Raw genomic sequence first — 24,523 nt, 5'->3', positions numbered from 1 at the left:
AAAAAAAGAAGAAAAAAAAAGATGAAGGAATTCTATGAACGGTGCTCAAAGTGGGTCTGATTGCAAGTGGAAAAATAAAATGCTTTGGGCAGGTTAATGATGGCATTAACTAAACTAAAATAGTTGCTCAACAATGAACTATGCTTGTTCTAACGCAAACATTGTTGGATGCTGTTGAACCTGTTTCTGTTTTAGTAGGTGTGTTTCGGTTGTGGTGTAACCACACACATACCTAGTTCCTGTCTTGTACTGCAGACGCCCACCCCATACTGTCTGGTCTCTTCTGCTACAGTTTTCAGGAAGTCGACATTGTTTTCAGCAAAACCCAGGTAGTTGTAGGAGCCCATGTTTATGACGTTCTCAATGGTTTTTCCTGTTAACCTGTCAGAGGAGTAACACATCATCATCGTTATTGATATACATTTTTCTTGACTATTTTTCTTGTCCCATGCTGGAACTGAAATCAGTGGGTATAATATAGAAGTGTGTATTACAAAGCAGCAGTGAGTGTGAGTAAGTGTGACCATTAAAAGGAAAAGTGAATAACATGAACCCAAATTTTCAGAACGAAATGGGAAAAAATTGCTATAATCATATAAATGACACAACTTAATAGTTGATATTTTTATATTTAATATAGTTAATAGTTTATAGTTAATATTAATACATTTCTCACCTGATAAAATGATACTTTAATATTATGAATTATTAATAATATTACCATTCAAAGGTTTGAGGTGGTTAAGATTTTCGAATGTTTTTGAAATAAGTAGTCTCTTACAGTATGCTAACCAAGGCTGCATTTATTTGGATTGAAAAACTGTAAAAACAGTATTAATATTTTGAACTAGTTTTACAGTCTTTTTAAATACATTTTAAAATGCAATTTATTTATTTTATGGCGAAGCTTGAATCTTCAGCAGACAGGTCTCCAGGTCTCCACTGCAGACCTTTGACAGCAACATCTCCCTGCTGAATGAGCTGAACACCTTCTTAGCTCGCTTTGAGGAACAAAACAGCACCACTGGACAGAAGACTCCACCCCCTCTCTGTAACCAGGTGAAGACACTGTCCCCGGACAGCGTAAGGAGATCCTTCAGGAGGATCTACGCACACAAAGCTCCGGGTCCTGACAACATTCCTGGCATGTACTGAGACTGTGCAGTGGAACTCACTGATGTCTTCACAGACATTTTCAACATCTCACTACATCAGGCTGTTGTCCCCATATGCTTCAAAGCTACCACCATCATTCGAGTCCCGCCAGTCCTGAAGAACCCGTCTCCATCCTGCTTCAATGACCACCGTCCAGTTGCACTTACTCCAATTCTCATGAAGTGCTCTGAACGGCTAGTCATGCACCATATCAAGTCAACACTGCAGCACTGGCCAAGAAGGCAGAGGAGTGTCTCTACTTCTGCAAACAATGCATCATGTGCACCTTTTACAGAGGCACCATCGAGAGCATCCTGACTAGCTGCATCACTGTGTGTTATGGCGCCTGCAATGCGTCCTGCTAATCGCGATTCCAGGAGGTTCCCAGATAAAAAAAATTTGCTTCCCGGGGTTAAAATATACAGTTTTTTTTTTTTTTTTGCATGGTTTTCTTGTAAAAAAATTGCATTTTAGGGGCTAAATATCCCGTTATTGGTATTGGGGTTGCTTCGAACCGCACACATGAAAAACTACCGCAGACTTGGCAACACTGGTTCAGGTGGAGCGGCAGTTACTACACAAGAGCCGTAGTCTACCGACAACTAACAAAAAATCGCTTTCAAAACCAACAAAGAATCGCCACCGATTTTAAAATCGATTTTGTGTAGATTGTCAGTGAATTACGGCTCTGTGTAGTAAATGCCAACCAATGTAGCCAAGTCTGGTTGTTTTTCATGTCCGTGGGTTGAAGCGACAATACCAATAACGTGATATTTAGACCCTAAAATGCGAATTTTACCAAGGCAACCATGCCATAAAACTTAAATTTTAACCCCGGAAAGCAATTTTTTTTTATCGGGGAACCTCCTGGAAACGCGACTTTGGACTAGTTTCGAGAAGCAACTGGGCAGGATTTGTTGTGAAAACCTGGAAACCATAATCTGAACGCACGTGCTGGAGATATACTTCTAATTACAGGAGCGTCTTTACTGATGAGATGTGCATGAAAATCGCATTCGATTTTTTGCACAGCCCTATTCATCAGGCTGTCAGGAAGCTGAACTCCCTCCCGGCCTTGCCTCCCCTCCCCTCTTATGCCCCAGGCACCACCATCACAAATCATTTGAATATGATGATTTTCAGTACTCCTTCAGCAATGTTGTAAACAGTTGTGCTGCTTTGTATTTATGAGGAAATAATTTTTCAGGATTCTTTGGTCAATAGAAAGTTAAGAACAGCATTTATTTGAGATATATATATATATATATATATATATATATATATATATATATATATATATATATATATATATATATATATATATATATATATATGATTTCCCTATTTTTTTTTTAACAGTGTACAGTCTTTATTGCCACTTTTCAATTATGTAGTGCATACTTTGTGAAAGTATTATAAGTAGGGATTGGAACCGAGAACCGATATTTATCATCGATATTTACCGAAACGTTCCTGCAGGAATCGGCACCTAAAACATATCCCGGTTTTTTTAACAGGGTCATGACTATTTGTTTTTAAGCAAAGCATAAACCTACCTGAAAGTCCAGTTGTAATCATCCGAGACCCTTTCCATGACATCAAAAACTGGACCGGGTAAACTGCATATAGGACGGTTCCAGTTATCCCTGACTCTCATGTACAGGTTCCGTTTGTAAAAGTTTTCAAAATCTTGGTAAAGGGGAACAAAGTCCTGAAATACAAGAAATCAGTTACAACATAATGACAGTAAGAACTTTTAAAACAATTTAACATCAGCATTTTGTTCTTTCTTCCCACAATATGCCTAATTCTTAAAGGGGTCATATGATGTGATTTCAAGTTTCCCTTTCTCTTTGGAGTGTTACAAGCTGTTCATGAATAGATAAGATCCCTAAAGTTGCAAAGACTAAAGTCTCAAAGCCAAAGAGATATTCTTTAGTTTAGACTTGTCCATGCCCCCCTAAAAGGCCACATTTAAACACGGTCCCACATGTCTGCATCACGATGTGGGAAGATTTGCATTAGGGATGTCAAATTTCGATTATTTCCATGATCGATCGTCGTTTAAATTAACGATCAATTAATCGATTAATCGTTAACCATAATACTGCAAAATGCGTCTATTGCAGGCACGCAGTCAGCGGTATGACAGGATGTGCAAAAGCCACACACACACACAAAACGCTTTCTCACTTGAATTAAAGAGGTTTTAGTCTGAATAAAATGCTAGTAGCAGGATTATAAAATGAATAGATGCGATTATGATCATTTGATAAAATGAAGAGAGCGCGCCATACTTTTGAGGTCATTTTACTTTGTTGACAGTTTCCAATCCCGCACGGAGAACGCTGAACGCGCCTCTTTAAATGGTTTTGTGGTGCTCGTTGTTGTATTTTAAAGCACAATTGCAATGTTTTCAACTGACATTATTGTATAAAATTATCCGAAATGTGGAGCGCGTGTGACTGCGCTGCACATTAAGTGAACTACATCGGCGCTGCTGCACCAAAACACAGTTGCTCACATTAATTTGATCCTGCTGGATTCTGTCCTAGAAAATGTCAGATTTTTAAAAATTAGATCGTGACAGTGCATGCGTGCACACGAGGATGAGCGAGCGCGGCTTTGGCTAGATTTATTTGGAGGTTATTGCTCATGTCTCATTCGGCACAAATCGAAATGTTTCCATATTCGCAATGTATTTGAATGTTAAACTATTATTTATAATGTAAACTAGGCTTGTACTTAACACGCATTCGCATATAGACGGAAAAGATGATCCTCTTCATATGAGCAAAAACGTCCTTGGCATAACAGCAGAGTGGACCGGTATACTACGGTCTATTTAAACTGATCAGTGTAACCTTTTAATGTTTAGTTGACATTTTATTTTGATAATGAACAGACTGCGATGTAAGTTTGAATCGCTAGAATATACGTGTGCAGCAGGCTCCGGGGCGATCGAAACAGCTGAGACATTAAAAAATATATATATTTTCCGCAAAAGTGTTTACTTTCATTTGTGCACACTCACAATAAAAACAGAAGATTTGTGCTCTTGTAAAATAAAGCAAACAAACAGAATGCGTTGTCATCCTTTTTTTTTGTGAACTTATGGAGCGCCCACACTTCTGTTTTAAATCCGTTAATCTTAATTATTTAAGTCGGATATATTTCGCATAGCCTATTTAAAAAAAAAAAAAAAAAAAAAAAACATGAAAACAAATTGTTATTTTTATGTTGGGCCTATTACTTAGTAGGCTATAAATTTTCCTTAAAGCATCCCATTTTGTCCCAGGGCTTAGAACCTGTGCCCTAGTCAGGTCCATGCAGAAACTTGTGAACGATGCTCGGCGTCACCGTTTAGTGACAGCAGTGAATGCTCCGGGAATGTGTCGGTCACAGCGCCTATTAATCGCTGTTTTGAATCCAGCAATTATTTATTTAGAAATGATAAGATCTGATTATGACAAGTGTGGTATAAAAGCTTTGTTTATTAGAGGAATAATAGGTTAACTGGAAAATGTTAAATCGCGACTATGCTTTTGGACCCCTTCATTTACGCGGCTTTGTTCTGGTTTGCCGGTTGGTCACGAATTTCCACAAATTCAGTAGCTATATTTAGGCATTGTTTCTTTTCATAAATCTTCATCGTCTAACCCTCTAATTTCCCAGGTTTATTTTATTATCTTTCGCTTTTAATAACTGTTTTCGCATCTCTTACTGTGGTAAACATGGGAAGGGAAATTAAAGATTTCATGAATTAAGAATTCGTTCGATTTATTAATTTGTTCCCTTATTTCACTTAAATCATGGGTTATTTACGGAACAAAATTAATGAAACATGGACAATTGCCACATTAATAATTCGTAGGAATGAATTAACAAGTTGTAGGAATGAATAGACTACCTGTCCTGTCACTGTGTCCCGCAGCCCTGCAAAGCGCACGATATAAAACAGTTATCTGATGAAATGATTAGTAACTACATTTCTATTGCTTTTAATGTTGAAGAACTTTTATGTTGTTTCTATTTTAATGTACTTTAAAGTTTAAATCACATTAAAAGCTTAATTTGTACATTGTGAATGAATGATGATGCTTTTATATATCGTCACCGTCACTCACAGCCGCTCGCAGGTGTTGAGTGCGCATGAGCCGCACGCAGCCCAACATTGAATCGGTTAACCGACCATCGACAGCCTTAATCGATTGCATCTCTTATCGACAATTAATCGATCATCGATTAATCGTTGACATCCCTAATTTGCATAAAACCGTCCAAATGTTCAAGCAAAGAAAGAAGGCATAACTTTTATTCTCGCTGTTGCCGCCGAAGCCATGTTGTGGAGATGCTTTTTCCTTGTGAAAGCAAAAATATGTTGTTTGGCCTTCCAAAAGAGGACACAACCAGAAATCAGTGTTTGAGTTGTTTTTACAACACTGTTCAACAACATTTCAACCAAAATATTCAGATGTGTGCAGCATATTTTATGGAGGACTGTTTCCTGATCCTGGGAGAGGAGAATAAAATGCTGGCTGTTCTGGCTCACAGTCAGTGATCGTTTAAATATGTAAAGGATTTGCCACTGATGATTCAAACACGAGTTTTCAGCAGTGTAGAGCAGCGCTTGTTGTTTGTCATTTCTCCGATCACAAATGCAGAGATGATTTTATGTCTACACTGTGCATTGCAACACAACGTGTAAAAAGACAGTACTACAAGTCATTATAATCCATAACTATGTCCCCACTGGATGCAACAAATGCCTCGTTTGTAATGGGTTTTATTGTTTTTGTCTTGTCGATGATGTTCTGACTAGGGGTGTGCCGGTTTCAGAATTGGTGATGATGGTTATGACGTGAGTCAAATGTGACGGTTCATAACATAACCGTCGGGGGGGGGGGGGGGGGGTTGGGGGGGTAGCGTGTTTCATTTTGTTTCATATTGTCTCGCCACCATGCTAGTGGATCTGCCGTAGAGTCAATTGGTTGATCTTGGAGATAGCGGGTTAACTCCGTTTCAGCGCGCGCTCTGATCGGTAAAGGGGCAGAGATTTCAGACCTCCATTTATTAAGGAGATCTGTCACAAAACTCATCATCCGCGCCAAAGTTTTTTGAGCAAATTTCAAAGCCGCACCCGCCCGCCATCCGCTGATTGTTTTGCGGTCTATGCTTTGCTGATGCGAGCCGCAAAAAAGTATGAGTATGAGGCATAGGCCTACGCTGAGTTTCATTTACAATGAGATGCGCTCTAGTTCACAGTGCAGTGCAAGTGAACGCGGCGCGCTGGTGCTTCCATGTCACGGTTATCATTGTCTGCTATATTTGCTTTTTATTTATTAAAATACATGCAATTGGTTGATGAAACATCTATTAAAATTAAGATAAAATTTGTTCAAAACGAAATTCGTTTTTAAGAAAGGTTTTCTACAAAGCAAAATTTAATGAAGTGGTAAATACCATGTCTGACGATTTACAAAACTTCATTAAGTGGTAAAAACCATGTCTCCCGATATATTGCGCATCTGATGATCCCATCTAAAAAATGAAAATAATTTTTGATAAAAAATGTTTGTAAAAAATATTTTAGTGACACGGTTTTGGCGGTTATAAAGTTCTAATGACGGTGTTCAACTATAACCGCCGGTCTCAAGGTTATATACTAACCGTCACACCCCTAGTTCTGACCGGGACATGCATCACAGTATGGTAAGAGGCGTAACATTTTCGTCACACGCTTGAGGCATTCAGGCAATCACAAAGGCACTGGATAGCTGGCCAATCAGAGCACACTTCACTTTTCAAAATGGTGAGCTTTGTAAAAAAGGCGGGGCATAGAGGAGGAACAATATGTGGAAGTATGTGGAAAATAAAATGTACAGTATGTGGAAAATAATGTGGTTTTTGTACCGCATAAACATGTTGCATTACACCAAATACATAAAATAATGTTCTTTTTACCAACATCATATGACCCTTTAAAAATGAGGCATGGCTGACCCAAGACCAGCCATAAAAAATATTTGCATGTGGGTAGTTACAACCAGGTGAATGTTTCAAAACCATCTGCTCTGTGAGTATCAGAGTCCTAAGAGACTCACCCACAGAGACTTGTCCTTAAGTATACTACAAAACAACAAGGGAGAGTCTAATCAGAATCCACATTGTGCTACCTTTATTAAACTTCTTTGAACTGCTTCAGAATCCTAGATATAGAGACAGAAGACAGCAGAAAATAACAAAGGCGCAACAAATTGCCGCCTGATATTTACAAGTTTTGCTTAAGCTTATGACTGCCACTCATAAGTTTTTTCTGGTCATTAAGGAGGTGTCTGATCTTTGCCCAATGTTTCAGATCACACATTCAAAGCATTCTCTTAAGACACCAAGAAAGCTTAAAAAAGTACACAGTTTAAAGCTTTGCTGGTGTGTGAATCAAATGGCAATGTAGAAACCCCTGTTAAACAGGAAAAGGGAGAACACAAATGCTGTGAGATCATTTAAAACCTCATGTAAATTTAGCTTTTAAATGCTAATGTAGTCTTTAGGCCTACATATCAAGCACACTCTTTGAAAAGTGCAGTGCTGAAGTCAAACCAGTTTTTTTCCAGTTCTCTTTTTTTCTTCGGATATTAATCGGTGCTAATATAAGCATTCCTTCACTGAAGTGTCAATTACACTCACTTCTTACTGATTTGTGTACTTTACAGATTAAAGCTAGTTTAGGAGTGAAAGTGAAAGTGACAATGTGACCTGTAGCCAAATACTTGGAATTTGTGCTCTGCATCTAACCCATCCAAGTGTGCACACACAGCAGTGAGTAGTGAATACACAAACACACCGTGAACACACACCCTGACCAGTGGGTATCCATTTTTTTGCAGTGGCTGGGGATAGGGATGGGTATCGTTAAGGTTTTAACAGTATTACTACTCTTACCGATACTGCTTAACGGTCCGGTACTTTAACGGTATTCTTATCGGTACTTTGGGTTGTGTGAGTATATATATATATATATATATATATATATATATATATATATATATATATATATATATATATATATATATACATACATACATACTGTATATCTTGTAAATTAACTTGAGGTGCTGTGCATTTAAGTTAGCCAAATAAATGTTTACATTTACATGCTGATTTTTCCTTATTTGGAATTGTATTAACAAGTAGAAAATATGTTGATTTCATTCTCATGTTTACCAAAAAAGAAATCAGAGATCTGCTTGAACTCTCACACACGTTCATGATAGTACGACAACTCTTTGTATTAAGCGGGAGTTTTCATACTGTAATGCGTGTACCGCGCTCGTTCTAGTTGTGTTTGTGTTGTGTGTGACTGACTGACAGACAGCCTCCTTCTTTCAGATCTCACAGACAAACGTCTTAATAATATCGCAAATTAGAAATGTTTGGTAAGATAAAATGTAAATGATAACATTAAGCAAATCTCTTCGCCATCGTCACTCTTTATTATCAAGCAGGAGTTTACGTACAGTTAATGCATGTGCGTGCGCTCGTTGTGGTGTGTGTGTGACTGACAGACAGACAGCCTCCGCGGCGTGCATGAGAGTTCACGCAGATCTCACGGACAAACGTCTTAATAGGATCGCACATTAGAAATGTTTGGCGAGATTAAATGTGCACGACAACATGATTAAGCAAAAATACATAGTACATTATTTTTTTTCCTCCAGTACCGAAAGCAGAACCGATACCGTCAGATCCCAAAGGCCTCACCTAATTTGTGGTATTGAGGGTTGAAGATAGCATGTACATTCATTCCCACCACCTACAATCTTGAGACTCTTGACCTTTGTGTTACAAGTCTGACTCTCTAACCATTAGACCACGACTGCTCAGAAGAGTTAGACACTGCCAATTTGGCTGACGTGATTCACACTGATCATGGAAAACAAAGCAAGCACAGAGCAGAAATCCACAATGTGTTCACTCATATCAGAGTTACACAATTGTAACATTTAAATTTGCTAAAGGTGCGACTCCCTCTGAAAGCTTACCGTTTCATAATCTTGTCAACTAAACTCAGTTTATGCTTTTGTATAATCACATCTAACGTAATGCCACCAGCTTTGAGTTAGAAATGTTCATGAAAGAGGCATCTTTGTGAAGGTGGCATTCTCAACGGACAGACTGAGAGCAGAAATAATGAACCCACTCTCCTTTGAGGTTTAATTGCGTCTTTACCCTCTGAGGCATCACCTCACACATTTCAAAGAGATTTTCCATAGTGAACAATATGTAAATTACATGACATGAAACAAAACAACTTTGTGTTTGACATTAAATTTGTCTTCAGAAATACTCATCTTTGTACTGTTATTATTTCCAAATGTTGAGCATGTAACTCTCTGAATATTTGCAATTTATAGACACACAGAAATTCTGCTATTCTGTTCCAAAAACGAAGAAAAAAAAAAAGATTCCACCAAAAAGTGGATAGTTTACATGAGGTAAAACTAAAAATAATAATAAAACAATATTTTCTTACCAAAAGACATACTAACGTTTCTCTACATGATGTTTACCACAGTGGTTACCACAGTTTGAGAAATGGGTTGGAGAGTGACTCTACCTTTTGCTCTTCTCTCTCCTGGGCCTGATGGCACTTCTCTAAGCCAACAGCTCTTAAGAAATCCCTGAAATAGCCAAACAGGATGACGATTCCATAACCCATGTATGTCAGGACAGCCACATACATGGGGGCTTCCTCAAACGAATCTTCCCCCCTAACTCGAGGTTGATGAAAACTGTCTCCATTGGCATTTTTCTGCACCTAAAATATAATAGGCAATGCATTATAATCCAAAATTTATATTCAAATATTATTTGAATTGCACTGCTATTTAATAGAAAAATGGCATTCAAACATACAGGCTACTACATAAACTAAAGGCCTCAATTTAAATAATTTAATAATAAATGTCATTTCTAAGTTTGTTTAAGTAATAGGCTGTTTTCCTAATATGAAACTAATAATGACAAATACCATATAATATAAATATTTTATTTTTAAACCATTTTATAGAAACCATATTTAAATTAAGAGACAAGCCAAGCCACCAGTGTTTTTTTTTTTTTTTTTTTTTTTTTTTTTTGCCACCAAATTTTGCCTGTGGTTACAAACACAAATTTTACAGTTAAACTTTATGGTTACTAATGAAACTATTTTCATAAAAATAAACATTTATTATTGCCAAAACCGCGCGTGGAGTTTAAACATATTTAAGTGACGACTAACGAACTTGTGGCTCGTTCTCACGAAGGGATTCGTTAAATGAACAGAACGAACCGATTCGCTGAAATGAATCGGACCTAAACTCGAGTCAGCTTTAAGAATCACCCCTTGTATTTTAACTTTCCTTTAAAAAAAACAGACGTTTCAATTGACTCACTGACCAGAAGTGAGGGGCTTGGACTTACCTTTCCAGCAACGTGGAATCCATTTTTCAAACTGTTGCTTCCTTGTTGTTTCTGGTCGGAATGAGCCTTCAGGGTTCCGTTGCGTAAATGATGTTCATCTGCTCGTATCATGTTTGCAAAGCGTCAGGACTGAGGAATGAATTATTTAACTTCTCTTCTCTATCCCTCAGTTTAGAGAAGTGTGAATGTCCGTTGAAGTGTACTTCCCTGATATGAGTTCACCATCCCACTTCATGCTCAACTGACTTTGATTTGAGTACACACAACTTTGGACCAGGAAGTATTCACGGACATCAGAGGAACGACGCGACGCGACTGGGCGCTGCCTTTGACAGTTTCGGTCGTGACAATGGAGGAGTTCTAGGCGCAGTGAAAACATGGTGTTAGTTTCAAACTTGGAGACAGTCGTTCTGAATCTGCGTCGGAATGTGCTTTTTAATCAATTAAAAACAAAACTAAAAGTAAAACTAGTGCAGCCACTAAAACCGAGTTGTCAGTGGTAAAATATAAACACTGCAGAAAAATGCATGTGGTGCAATATGTCAATGTTACAGCCTATTATAAAACAGAATGAAAACAAAATACTTTACTTTGTTTATTTATTTTGCATTAACCAAAACTTCAGAAAGACAAACGTAAATGTTATTTTAGTTTTGTTATTTTTATATATTATTTATTTTATTTACAGTGTTATTTTTTTCAGTATTATTAAATAACACTGGTGCATCTTATAAAAATGACCCATGTGTTTATAAATAATACTACCTGTATTAACTGTATCTGAACAAAACTTGGTTTCTGTTTTTATTTTTAAGTTTTAGTAATTTTGTGATGTGCGTAAATTTTATATATATATATATATATACACACACACATTGCTTTAATTTAAATTGATTTCAGTTTTAGTTAAGTAATGCTACTTTAGTAATTTAGTACTCTTGTGTTCCATAACAGTATGATTCTCACATTGCAAATCATGACAAAAGCTACACAAAAACGCTTTTTTTCTTCCTGGTATCCAAGATGAGCTATCTTTGAATCTTTTTTGCTGCATTTTGCATATATCACTCCAACTGCAATCAGCCGAATGTGTTTTTTTTTTTTTTGGTTTAGATTTTTTGCCACAGAACAAGAAGTCATTGTGATTACACAAATGAATAAAGTCTGAATCCGGACTTTTACTTCTCTGTCCTATTCAATGGGCGTGTGCTCGTGGATGGTCGAGTGAGAGAGAGTGAGTCAGCTAGTTCTGAGATTTACTAACCTGACTAACTCTACTAATACTATCCAGTTTCAAACCAGCACTGCTTCTCATCCGAACATCAAAATAAATCAAATTATCAAACAATCTAAAAATACATATCTAGAACAATGGGATCAAGAACCTAAACCACAAAGTAAATTACAATTCTATCGAACTCTAGATTATCTCCTGAGTGTAAGAGACAGATCCTGACCAGTAAAGGCTCAGAGAGCACAGTCTAGCCATCAAGACTGGCAGACACAGAAAGAGCTGGTTACCCAGAGAGCAAAGGGTGTATGCTCACTGTGAAACAGGAGAGATTGAGACAGAGATGCACTTCCTCCTTCACTGTCATAAATACATATCCATAACATGTGAAAGTGACATGACATACAGCCAAGTATGGTGACCCATACTCAGAATTCGTGCTCTGCATTTAACCCATCCAAAGTGCACACAGTGAACACACACACACATAGCAGTGGACAGCCATTTATGCTGCAGCACCCAGGAAGCAGTTCAGGGTTTGGTGCCTTGCTCAAGGGCACCTCAGTCATGGTACTGCCAGCCCAAGACTCAAACCCACACCCCTAAGGTTAGGAGTCAAACTCTCTGACCGCTAGGCCACGACTTCCCCATTGAAGCGCTAAGAAACCTCTACTTCGATAAATTCACCAACTTAAGAACTTTACAGCCATTAGTGAAAACGAACAAATAAAGATAAAATTAGGAGACAGACAACTAAGGAGCCCAGCCAATGGCATGCAGGAAAAAATAGTAGGCTAAATCATATGCACGATTTACTAATTAGTTCCCTCAACGTACTAAAACATGCACACAATTACTATTTTGTTCACTTGGTTTATAAATTCTGCGCACAATTTACCAATTCATTCACTTGATTTGCTAAATCGTGTGCACGATTTTATTTATTTTTTCTTGCATGTCATGTGCGGGGCTCCATAGACAGCAGCACTCGCTGCGAGATACGTATTCGTACCATTATTCTGCTTATACTACAGTTACCACACATCAAGACATCGATTCGATGATATATTTAAAAGGATTTGTCCGGTTTTTGTACTTAAATCACTATTGTGAGTTGCATTATTTCTTCCACATCTCATCCAATATCTCTTTTGCTAGTTCCAAAACGTAATTTTAAAGCTGGTAATGGAAGGATATGATTCTAATGCACTTATTAATGAAGTTATTAGAAAGAGAGCCAGGGAGAGAGAGAAAGAAAAACAGCTTGTGTGAATTAGGCTACCTCTCTGTGCGTCTCTAAACAGGGTTGTTATTACCTCGCTAGTGAGAAATGTCATGTGTAGCCTTTAAGTTGCTACACTATAAATGGTAACTGATAAAATCATCAGGGCAGCGCTGACAACACCTTTTTGTGCAAACTGCGTGACCGTTATTACTTTTAACTATGCGAAGCGATATGGAACTGTAATGCGGTCAAGAGAGCTGCCTGGAACTACATTCGCTGTGTATATATATATATATATATATATATATATATATATATATATATATATATATAAAGCCTATACTAAGCTTTGGCAATGTTGTATAATTTACAGTCATGCCAATTAAGCAATTTTGAATTGAATTGAATTGAACTGAGAGAGAGAGAGAGACAGAGAGAGAGACAGAGAGAGAGAGAGAGAGAGAGTTAAATTCTGACATCACGCTAATGAATCCCCAACAGTGTCTTATCTTCTAAATACACACCTACTTCAACTAATGAAAGAATCTTAAGCTGAGTCTGACTCCAACCCCAACATTCATAAAGACATTGACAAAAATCTAAAGTATAATTATGATGAAAAATTACAAATCTAATTTGACCTCCAAACCAAACTCCAGTGTTATGCGGCCCTAAATAGAACCACCACATTAGCAAATTACTTATCAATCAAACAAATTAAAAGAAAGACAAAACCTTTCAAAATATAGACTCGGAGACCACGACTTAGAAGTAGAGAAAGGAAGATATATACAATCCTGGATACAGAGAGAACAGCGACTATGCAAACACTGTGACCTGAATCAAATAGAAGATGGGAAGCACTTTCCCCAAATACAATACTACAAGGCAAATATTCTTTCCACAATTTGAAGTACAGAATTGTTCCTTTTTTTTTCTTTTAGATGACTCAGTGAAACTCTGCTATGTACTCGGAGAGGATGAGATCGCAGTCAAACTAGCTGCAAAATATGTACAGTATACACCATATGAAACGGTTTGTTCATTTGCTTTTCTTTGACATTCTTCATTGTATATATTTGTAATTATTATTATTAATATTAGAAATACTGTCTGATGTTATGTGTATTTTATTGTATTTTTTTTTATCTTATTTATGACTCTTTCTTTTTTTTTACTTTGAAGGTGCTATCATATTCTGTATTGTACACAACTAAAATGCTTTGGCAATACTGTAACAGAAATGTCATGCCAAAAAAGCAACTTGAACTTTAAAGAGAGAGAGAGAGAGAGAGAGAGAGAAGAAAAGAAAAGAAAGAAGAAATATTGACTTGATTTAGAAATAGAGAAAGGAATCCCGGATACCAAGAGAACAGTGACAATACAAACACTGTTACCTGAATCAAATAGATGATAAGAAACACTTTCTTCTTGTCTGTCCCAAGTACATCCCAAGAATTTCCACAATTTGCAGAACTGAATTTAGTTATTATTATGTAATTTTGCTATATATTTGGAGAGGATTACAGCCCAAATCAGCTTCACAATATGTGTACACCATACAAAATGGTTAATCCATTGTAGTCATTTGGTTTATTTTACATAATTGTAATTGTTATAATAAATATTAGAGATACTGTCTGCTTTTTCTCTTATGTATTACTATTTTATTGTCTCCATTTTTACATTGGTGGTTATTCTGTATTTTACATATTTCAAATGCTTTAGCAATACTACATATTTCGTGCCAACTTGAGAGAGATTTTATTTTTTTAATTTACAGAAGCTTTTATTTAAAAACACTCACCTATAGAACACCTATATGAATTACATAGCCTAGAGAGAGGGAGAGACTGGAGGTGAGTGAATGGGAGGAACAGATCTATCTAGGTGGAAATGAAGAGAGAATGAGAGAAGCAACGTGTGGCACTGGTAGCTGGCAGCGGCCTGCAGCTGTCTGAGCCAATGCTGGACCAACTGTGGAACTGTCATTGCTAATTAACCACAGCTCCACTCTGTCTTGCTCACCCTCTCTATCTCTCCTCACTAAACTATTAACCACCCCCTCTGTCCACCTCTATCCCTCATTTCTTCACATCCAATGAGCTTCCCAATCCTCTGCCAGAGACTTTGTGCTAAGGGAGCAGTGCTAGCCTAGATCTGTCAAGCATCATTAGCTTTATTAATATTAGCACCAATTATTTATCTCATATTTGTATGGCAGGTGTTTCTTTGCACCCTCTGGACCTCTAATCGTATCAGTTATTACCAGGCTTAATAAAATCATTGATGCACGTGATGCCTTGTTGTTTTATTATGTTTGATGTAATCTCATCGGGTATTTTACATATTTTTAAAGGTGGTATTTTATTGTATTTATTTCATATTAAAAAGCATATTATTTTATCATTATATGCAGAAGGTAGATGAACGTCCCAATGCCAAGCTAATGGTTCGATTTCCTGGACTGAACCTGAGTTCAATTGCTTCCTCTGCCCCCGCGGGACTGTGTTCATATTATTTTAGTTGGGTCCGAACCACTGATCTATATGACTGTATTGCACATTGTATTCTAAACTGCCAACAGGCAGTGGAGCCACCGGAAGTGTTCGATCCACCATTTTAATAATCCCCACCAGCAGAGAGCACCATTGAGTCACATGCAAACCACTGATCTAAAATCACCCGATTTAAAGCAAATCAGTCAAACGGGATTATTTTTTAATTTGTGTGTAAATGATTTTTTACTTCAGATTCTATCTGTAATTTTTATGGTCTTTTGGATAAGCGATATATTTAAACCAGTTAACATTAACGTTAGGTCAGTGTGTCTGCTGCGCACTGCCAACACATGTAACACAAAATATAGCCTATTTCTTTATGTACATAATTATTTAGGAATTATTAAACATGAACCTATTAGTATAAGAAATTGATTTGAATATACAATGAATAATACATATTGCTCTATACTAAAATGAAAAGTTTAAATTAAATTAATGTACGAGTTCACGGATGGGAAGTCGTGGGTTTGAATGCTGTTCCAGTGCACTTTCACGGGTAGAAGTTTGGAAAAACAGGGGTTACGCAGGGGAACGCAGCATTAGTAACGACAGCACAGAAGAAGGGGGCAAAATGTGTACCATTGTTTTTTAACCATTGGTTTTGATTCCGAAGCTTCAGTACATAACGGCACTTACATCTGTCTTACGAATGTAGTGGAAATGCTCTAGAGAACGATAAAGGCGAACAGAAATGACATACAGCTCTCTGCTTGCAGCGCGTCAGTCACGCCTGACAAGAAAATGAGTGAAACACAAACACAAATTTTGAAAACAATACGATCCTTAAATCTGGCCCATGAGATCCACTTTCCTGCAGAGTTGAGCTATAACCCTAAACAAACACACCTGTGCTTCAGGTGATCTTCAGGATCATTAGAAAATCACAGGTAGGTGAGTTTTGATCAAGGTTAGTGCTAAACTCTGCAATGCATTGGCCCTCCAGGAAAAGATTTGAAGAACCCTGCAATACGCCATTACTAGCGGTTCACTTCCACTTTGGTACGATTGCATACAGGAGTTCACTTGTACCTTTAACTGTTAACGTTAAGTATGGTTAAGTACTTAAGTACAGTTCATGGGTGCGCAACCAAGTTCGGAAGTTAGCGATCATGTCATCGTACCTAACGTCAGTCGAACCCGGGTGCGCGCCAAAAGTGCTAGTGTGAGAGCACCCTAATAAACTGTGCTCTGTGCGTCCTACCCCAGTTAAAATTATAGTAATAAGTCAGTGTTTTGACATGAGAAATCACCGTAAACCGACCTGAAACGTTTTACTCGACGATATTTTAATGAAGTCATGTCCCTACTATTTTCCGTCAAACACCAGATTCGAGAATGAATCACTCTTTTGAGTCGGTTCTTTTTCGCAGTGTCTGAATCGGTAAGCGAGTTTTTATAAAAATCAATGCGTCAAATAAAAAAATCCTTATCGGACGAGACAAATAAAATTGTACAAACATGGGAAACATTTCAATCAAGATGCTTGTTATTTCCTGTTGTTTGTATAGCCTGATAGAATCAGAACTACCGATGCCGATTCGAGAACAATTATTTTGCCTCAGTTTTTTGCAGTGTTTTTGTCCATTACATTTAGCAAAACTGTCTAAATTGTTTCGAGATTTTGCTTGTGAGGATGAATTAGTTTGGATTAGCTAACTTTACAAACTGTATCGTTTGGAGCAGTGTCTCAATCGCTTTCTGAATTGTTTGGAAAAACTGTTTTACTTAATGCTTTACTTCGTCTACTTTACGGCACAGTTTATAGACAAGCAAAAAGATTGGCGACTTGTGACTCTGTATTGCAGGTAACAATAATTTTCAGCTCGTATCAAAACTACATATGCAACTTTAATCATAACTTGTTTTTTATATGTTTATGTATTATATATGTTTTCATATGTAACTTTAACTAACGTACACAGTAAATTTGACAGAGTAAAATTTACTCAAATTGAAGAAAATTTTACTCTATGCCAGATAACATTTGGTCCCTCTCTAAAAAGAGTAAAAGTTACTCTTTTGATAGAGTTGTTTTTCCAGAGTTAATATTGCTCAATTTAGTGTTCATATTTTACTCTTTCATGTTATATTTGACTCTATTTAGTGTTATTTCAAATTAACTCTTGTACTATTTTACTCAGTTCAGTGCTACATGAAATTGACTCTTGCTACTTTTTAACTCTGTTCAGAGGAACTACAAATTTACTCTACCACAATTTACTTCCCCTCCGGAGTTGTTTATCATCAGTTATGTGTGAACTACAAAGAAAAAGTAACTCTATCCAGAGTTACTCCTCTGAATTACACCATTCATATTTTACCCTCAAAAAGCCTTAAAATTAATTACTTGCTTTTCAGTTTTAAAATAAAACAAAAAACAACAAACAATATACTCATGTCTCAATTTTATTTTTTCAAGCTCCTCCTCTTCAAACAACATTACACTGAAACATAATTCACTTGTCATTTTGAATGTGTCATCATGTTGTAATTGTGAAAAAATAAAAATAAAAAAAATACTAAAATAAAAAGTAATGATAACAATGGATGAGATGAAAAAGAATTACATGAAACTATATGGTACAATAAACAAATCAGAATCACAACCATAAGACATCAGAAATGTCAAACAACTTGTGGTGCAAAATATCCTTAATCTCCAAAACATAAGGTGCTTCTGTGGTATGTGCAACTTTGTAAGCATGGATATGTTCATCTAAACACATTGTTTTCAGTGCAGTTGTTATTAAAAGGATGTGCTCATTTTTAATAACAATATTGTGGATTACATAAAACACAGGCATGTCATTTTGAACTTGAACACAAACTGCCAACCCTGATCGATAAGTGTTTCCACAGCGCTTGACCCACTTCACATTTAGGACCTTAGTCCACACAGGCACATTAAGTTTTCCAGCTATCTCAGCACCAACTTCCATTTCATTCAATGGGACCATTTTCCCGGGACCAAATTTCATGGCATTAGGATCAAATGTTTGAAAAGCTCATCAACACAGGCCAATGAATTAGAAGCCTTACAGGGTAGAGCATGTTGGTCAATCACAATAAACCAAGAATGGATCCTACTTTTGTTCGGCCCAACAGCGAGTAGATACGGCTGGAGTCTTTCTCCAATACTGTCCAAGTGCCCTTGGATACTGTTACCGGTCTGTGAAAGAATGAAAACACATTAGTGCCAATGTGACTTAACAGTAAGGGACCCCCTTTACACTTTACGTTTAGATTGTTAAAATAGGGCCCTTAAAGTAAATATCCAGCATTCATAAAGACACAGTGACGTCTTCCACCAAAGTTTCTGTATTACACACTTTCGGGAGATCATTACTAAATATGTGCTAAGTAGAAAAGAATACCACAAGAACAATAATTTGGAGGACAAGTGATCTTTTAGAGAAGTAAGCAAGTCTGAGAAATAAGCAAGTTCAAGTTCACACAGTGACAAAACATTGTAAAACAGTGTAATTTGATCTGTTAAATCAGTAGCTTCACCTTGATGAATTTCACAAGACGATCACATGCTTGTTTGGCTGAGATCTTTCCCGGTCTCTTGCGGCCTTGACTTGAGGGTGGCAAAAGGTGAACCAGCATCAGAATGGAAGACATGTCGCTGTCCCACCCTAGAAACACAGAAGACAAATTAAACATTTTTTAGTATTTAGGCAGAAGGGGTTGAGCATAACCTCCAAATCACTTTCAATTGACTTGTTGAGGTGCTGGTATAAATAAATTAACCACTCCAGTATTTTAGTTAATACTGCACACAGATTCAGTATTAAGAGCACATTCATGGCCTAGTCTCGATGAATACAGATGTGTGGATGAATTTAGGTTAAACCTCCAAATATATTGAACATACAGCTAAACTTTACCTACAAAATATCAAAGATGCTTTTGTTATTCAGACTCCCATATTAAAACCATTTCAAACTATAAATATGCATCTGCAAATCCTATGTAATGGATATAGTTGTCTCTGCAATTTAAAGTGTAGATCTGAGTAAAGCTATGCTTGTCATGAATGTGTAACTTCCTCTTAAATAATTTAAAGTGTGCCACAATGTAGATACGGTACCTTCTTCAACTTCAGTGGCTTCAGCATTTTGGATGAGGTCTTGGAGCTCACTAGTCTGTGTGAGGCCACGGCTCTGTGCAATAACCTTTGGTTTTATGTTGGTAGACCACTTCTCCAACAACTTTGCAGAGGTCGCATCACCAAACAAAAGTCCAAAATCTTGATTAATCTGCCAAAGATAATTAAAGTAGGTACCATAGAAGGAACTGACTTTGTTTACCTAACAAGTCTCTGTTACTGCAGAACAACAATAGCACTTGATTTCATATTTGTCTGTTTTCATATTTTAAGAATTTAAGTCTCACATACCAAGCCTGGTATATCCAGGAATCGTGAGAAAACTGATAGAATATCAGCAGACTTTTTAGGGTCATGCAGCAGCTTCTGGCGATAGGCCAGCGTTAACTTCATCTTTTCCTTTACCACTGCCTCATCAGCTGTATGCTTCATCAGGGCTATTGCTTCCTGACAATGACGGTCTTCAGTCAAATAGTCAAATAGCAGTCTTCTTTGTAGGATTGTCTGTCAGCAGTTGGCCCACCTGAAAGTGTTTAAAACAATATGAAAACCAAATTTGTTTAGTTCCTTATCTTTCCAAAGCAAAACACATTAATGCCAAAACTAGATAAATGACACAAAATAACATGTGAAACATGCATATATCCCAGAATGCCATCTGAATTTGCCCAATGTTGATGATTATGCAAAAAATTTTGCATTAAAAAAAGAACAGAGATGCTATGTAACATGAGACCTCATTCACAATGTGGCTTAATTACAGATGCATAAAAGCATTGACTTAACATAAAATCTCACACCTGTTTGTGGTTGCCGTGGACGCTTCATCCGTCCCTCTGATGCTTCTTTCTGCAGAGTTTTAATTCTCCACGCCAAATATCCACTTCCATCTTCTGCATTGTAATAATGCTCCTATTACCAGAACAATAAACAGACCAAGTAGTTATACATTACCAGATTAAGGCAATAAATGCCATATCAATTATAATGCAGATATTCTTTATTCTGCAATATACATAATGTCTCCTCCTCCGGTACAACAAAAATATTGAGAGACTACTACTACTTACATATCCAAGCTTGCTCCTGGGGTCAGCCAAGCATGGGAAGAGGGAAATGATTCCTTTCGCATATTCTTCCTTCAAACGTCGGGAAGGGCTTGTTCTACACACACACACACACACAAACACACACAAACCAAAGCAATTATAATTATAACACATAACATCATAAACAACAATTTACAAACTACTATATGAACAACTTACCCATGTTCATTTGTTAAATGTGCTACCAAAATTTTCACCATGTAACGTCTTCGGGTATCGGACAGACCTTTGGTGCGGGTATATTCGTTTATAATCTTTTCACCTCCAGGGCTGGTCTTTAGAATCTCTTCAATCATCTGGAGGGGGAATGATGCGATATTGTTCAGGGATTATAAATGAACAACTGACAAGTGTACATAGCTCCAAATATTTTTATTTTTTAAGTCATTCTATATAGATGTAATTCAGAGGCAAGATTGGAGATCCTTACCTTGGCAAGACGATGTTCCTCAGCTAGATTTTTTTCAGGAGGGCTTGTAATCAACATTGCAGTGTCATCAGACTCTGATGTACCTTCATCTCCTAATGAGCTTGAGCTTAAAGAATCTTCAATATAAACCATATCAAAGGTCTGATTGTCTGTTCATGCTACTGTGGCAGCATACTACACAGCTATTAAGAATTAATCCAATAGCCATATTAGCTTATGCAAATCAGTGAATTGGTGAATATTACTGAATGTCAAACAATTTACCATCAATGTTTGCTGTGCCTGGGATGACAATTTCTAATACACCAAGATCTGGTCGTGTCAGCAGATATACGAATGCTTCCTCATCAACTTCTGTCTTCGAGTCATCAAAGACTTTCACATCCATTGTAGGAAGATCAAATTTATTGGCAACTAAAGGAAGACACACCAATGGAAAATTGACACAGAAGCCAGCAATGCCAAAGGAACTACAACAGTTATTTTTTAACCCCATAATATACATTCATACACTTAATATATTACCTAAAAAATAATAATAAATTTAGACTGAAAGGTATTTATGATATTAACAATGTTAAAGTTTATCTCTTACCACATTCCAAAAATGATTGAAATGTAAAAGGTTTTGAAGAAAAAATATATCTCTTGCTGTCTTTGAACTTCACTCTGATAACATTGTTGGTCTGCATCCTGAAAGAACCAAAAAGACAAAGTTAAACAAGGCGATAACACTCACAGTCAGAGGAAGAAAAGAACATTCATTAGTGCACTACACAACATGTATTTTTTATATGTAATAACTGTCCAATAGTTCTGTTAAGGCAAGGTGCTCAATATATCTTTATTCGGATGGTAATTGTTTCTCATGAGAAATAAATCTGCATGCACTTCAGTGATGAATCTCATGCATTCGTGGTGATTTATTCACAGAGGAGGAGTGAGTTTTATGATCCTACAAACCAGGGAACGCGCTGCTCAAGTGTAATAATGTAATAGGCCATTCTTTGAATTTTTAATAAGTAAGATTTGATTTAATAAGAAATTAATATCCTATTTGTTGCGTCATTATTTACATCTGTTAAAAACAAAGAAGATACATATAATTGACATTTCTTTTTAACTCAAAATGATGTATGTCATTTAAAAAAAATTGAATTTGTGAACTTATTTACATACGAAAAACAAAGTTGCTTGGTTTACATTTTTAATGTGTAAGGCTATATTATGTTAAAATTTAAAGCCCATTTCTAATGTTTACCCGTTTATTTCCCTCTTTCTCCTTTCAACTGATTAATATTCTGCTTGTAAATACTTCCCAGGATTTCTGTAATAAAAGTGTACATATTACAAATGCATGCAAATACAGTGAAGCAACAGTTGTGTTCCGCAGTGGTCAAAAGGGATTCAAACAGTGAATTATGAAATGAAACACCAAGATTCTAGATTTAGACGGTAATAAAATCACCAAATATCCCATGTAAATAATGAAAACATCTTACATTCCTATCAGAAACAATTATCGTACAAAGAGGGGTAAGTTAATGCACATAAAAATGGCCTCAGGCAATAACGGTTAACATTAACTCTATACCGAGTCAAGTACATGTGGTGCACGACTCCAGATGCTTGTCACAAAAGATTAGCGGACGAACATTTGATCAACAGATATCGTAAGATTTTTTTTACCTGTGTCAATTAACGTTAACGTTTGTAATCTAACAACATTATATGCTAGCTATTTGCTTTCAATATAACTTAGTTCTCAGTCAACAGGAGAAAGCGATCTTTAATCACTCTCTATAAAAAAAACTGCCAAAATGATCTAACGTTAAGCTAAAAACAGAGGCGAATATTATAAAAATGAATACGACTTTGAAACTTTACTTACTTTACAATCCAGCAGAAACACACGTTATCTTCTCAAATCGAAGCAGCAGTGGTCAATGGCAGTGACTGTAATGGCGGAACGAAACGAAACTTTGGGAAGAGAACAGTTAACGTTAGAGCAGAAACAAATTATTATACTGTGTTCGGCAGTGGACAAAAAGGAGTCAACGGCGAATTCTGAATTGTCACACCCCAAAATTCTGGATTCATACGGTCAAAGATGACAAAATATATTTAAAAAATCTGTAAATGCTGAAAATACCTACATCCCCACAGTAACCCTCCGAATCGGGATAATAATGCATATCAAAATAGCCTCCCAGCAATGCAAGTTAATTACGGCTAACGTTGACTTTTACTCTATACCGAGTCAAGTACATGTGGTGGCATGTGGCGCACATTTCGATCACTTGTCACAATACTTATGTGGACAAACATTTAACGTTAATAGGCTATAACGTACTTACTGATGTCAATTAATGTTAGTTATTTTTATATTAACTTAGCTGTTTGCATTAAAGATTACTTAGTCTAATTTATTTCTGACATGGCACAACTTAGTGCTCAAGCTAACATGAGAAAGCGATGTAATATGCAAAAAAAAAAAAAGAATAATTGACGAAATGTCCTGAGCTAATAACGGGTGAATATTATGAAAAATATATGAATAACGTTACCAAGACTTTGAAACTATATTTACTTTACCATCCAGCAGAAAGCAAAGCAGCAGCGGTCGACGGCCGTGACTAATAAGATGGCGGATAAACGAAACTTTGGGAAGAGAACAGTTATGGGAGGAGTCACTGCAGTTACTCTGTGATTTTACTCCCACTCTACTGATAAATTTGACTCTGTACACTCAAAATAGAGCAAAAACAACTATTTTTGAGGAAAAAAAATGTAACTCTGGAAAAACTACTCAGCCATTTTTCCTGTGTAGGCTACATATGTAGCCTAAATATAATTGTGACATATGAAACATAATTATAATGGAATCAAAGTACCATTCTTTTTTGTTGTTGTTTTTTTAAAGCACAAATTTGCTATTTATGATTAGTGAGTTTAAAATAGTGCACAATCTAAAATATTTCTTAATTTTGTCTTAATAGTTCACATTGTTTTACCCCCAAATCCAAGAAAGTGCTTTTTCCCCCACATCTAAAGAGACAATGCTTTAGATTTACAAAATGGTCTCATGTTTTTGGACCACAACCTACTTGTAATGAGAAGTTCTGTATTTCTCCAGATGCATTTCGATAGAATCTTTGTGATGGTTTAACAAGACTATCCTCTGAGCCACACGAACCAAATCCTAACCAAATCCTTCTTGGCAGTATTTCTTA

The 24,523-nt window shown here is 36.6% G+C and overlaps 2 protein-coding genes across 3 annotated transcripts in view; both read right to left on the bottom strand.

Annotated features, from left to right (window-relative positions):
• The window catches only part of LOC128026057 (serine palmitoyltransferase 3), a 30,558-nt gene extending 19,615 nt beyond the window's left edge, over positions 1–10,943 (bottom strand). Inside the window, exons 1-4 of one of the 2 annotated variants that reach the window (XM_052612783.1) lie at positions 10,621–10,943; positions 9,773–9,973; positions 2,712–2,866; positions 233–381 (exon numbers count right to left, since the gene is read on the bottom strand). In XM_052612783.1, the coding sequence (XP_052468743.1) occupies positions 233–381; positions 2,712–2,866; positions 9,773–9,973; positions 10,621–10,731 (616 nt within the window). In that variant the 5' untranslated portion in view covers positions 10,732–10,943. The remainder of the gene's footprint in view (positions 1–232; positions 382–2,711; positions 2,867–9,772; positions 9,974–10,620) is intronic. The other variant, XM_052612782.1, reaches the window with a different exon arrangement.
• Positions 10,944–18,141: 7,198 nt separating this feature from the next.
• LOC128026068 (uncharacterized) lies at positions 18,142–24,113 on the bottom strand. The gene is made up of 11 exons (XM_052612799.1): positions 23,182–24,113; positions 21,886–21,983; positions 21,555–21,704; positions 21,291–21,406; positions 21,020–21,156; positions 20,822–20,915; positions 20,552–20,663; positions 20,043–20,274; positions 19,734–19,902; positions 19,151–19,278; positions 18,142–18,809 (listed from the first exon to the last, which is right to left on the bottom strand). The coding sequence occupies exons 2-8, from the start codon at positions 21,980–21,982 to the stop codon at positions 20,219–20,221; spliced, it is 762 nt and encodes a 253-aa protein (XP_052468759.1). The 5' UTR covers position 21,983; positions 23,182–24,113; the 3' UTR covers positions 18,142–18,809; positions 19,151–19,278; positions 19,734–19,902; positions 20,043–20,218.
• Between the last annotated feature and the right edge of the window lie 410 nt (positions 24,114–24,523).

This window comes from Carassius gibelio, chromosome A13, assembly GCF_023724105.1.
Source record: "Carassius gibelio isolate Cgi1373 ecotype wild population from Czech Republic chromosome A13, carGib1.2-hapl.c, whole genome shotgun sequence".
Lineage (NCBI taxonomy): Eukaryota > Metazoa > Chordata > Actinopteri > Cypriniformes > Cyprinidae > Carassius > Carassius gibelio.
This window is presented reverse-complemented; position numbering and strand designations above follow the sequence as displayed.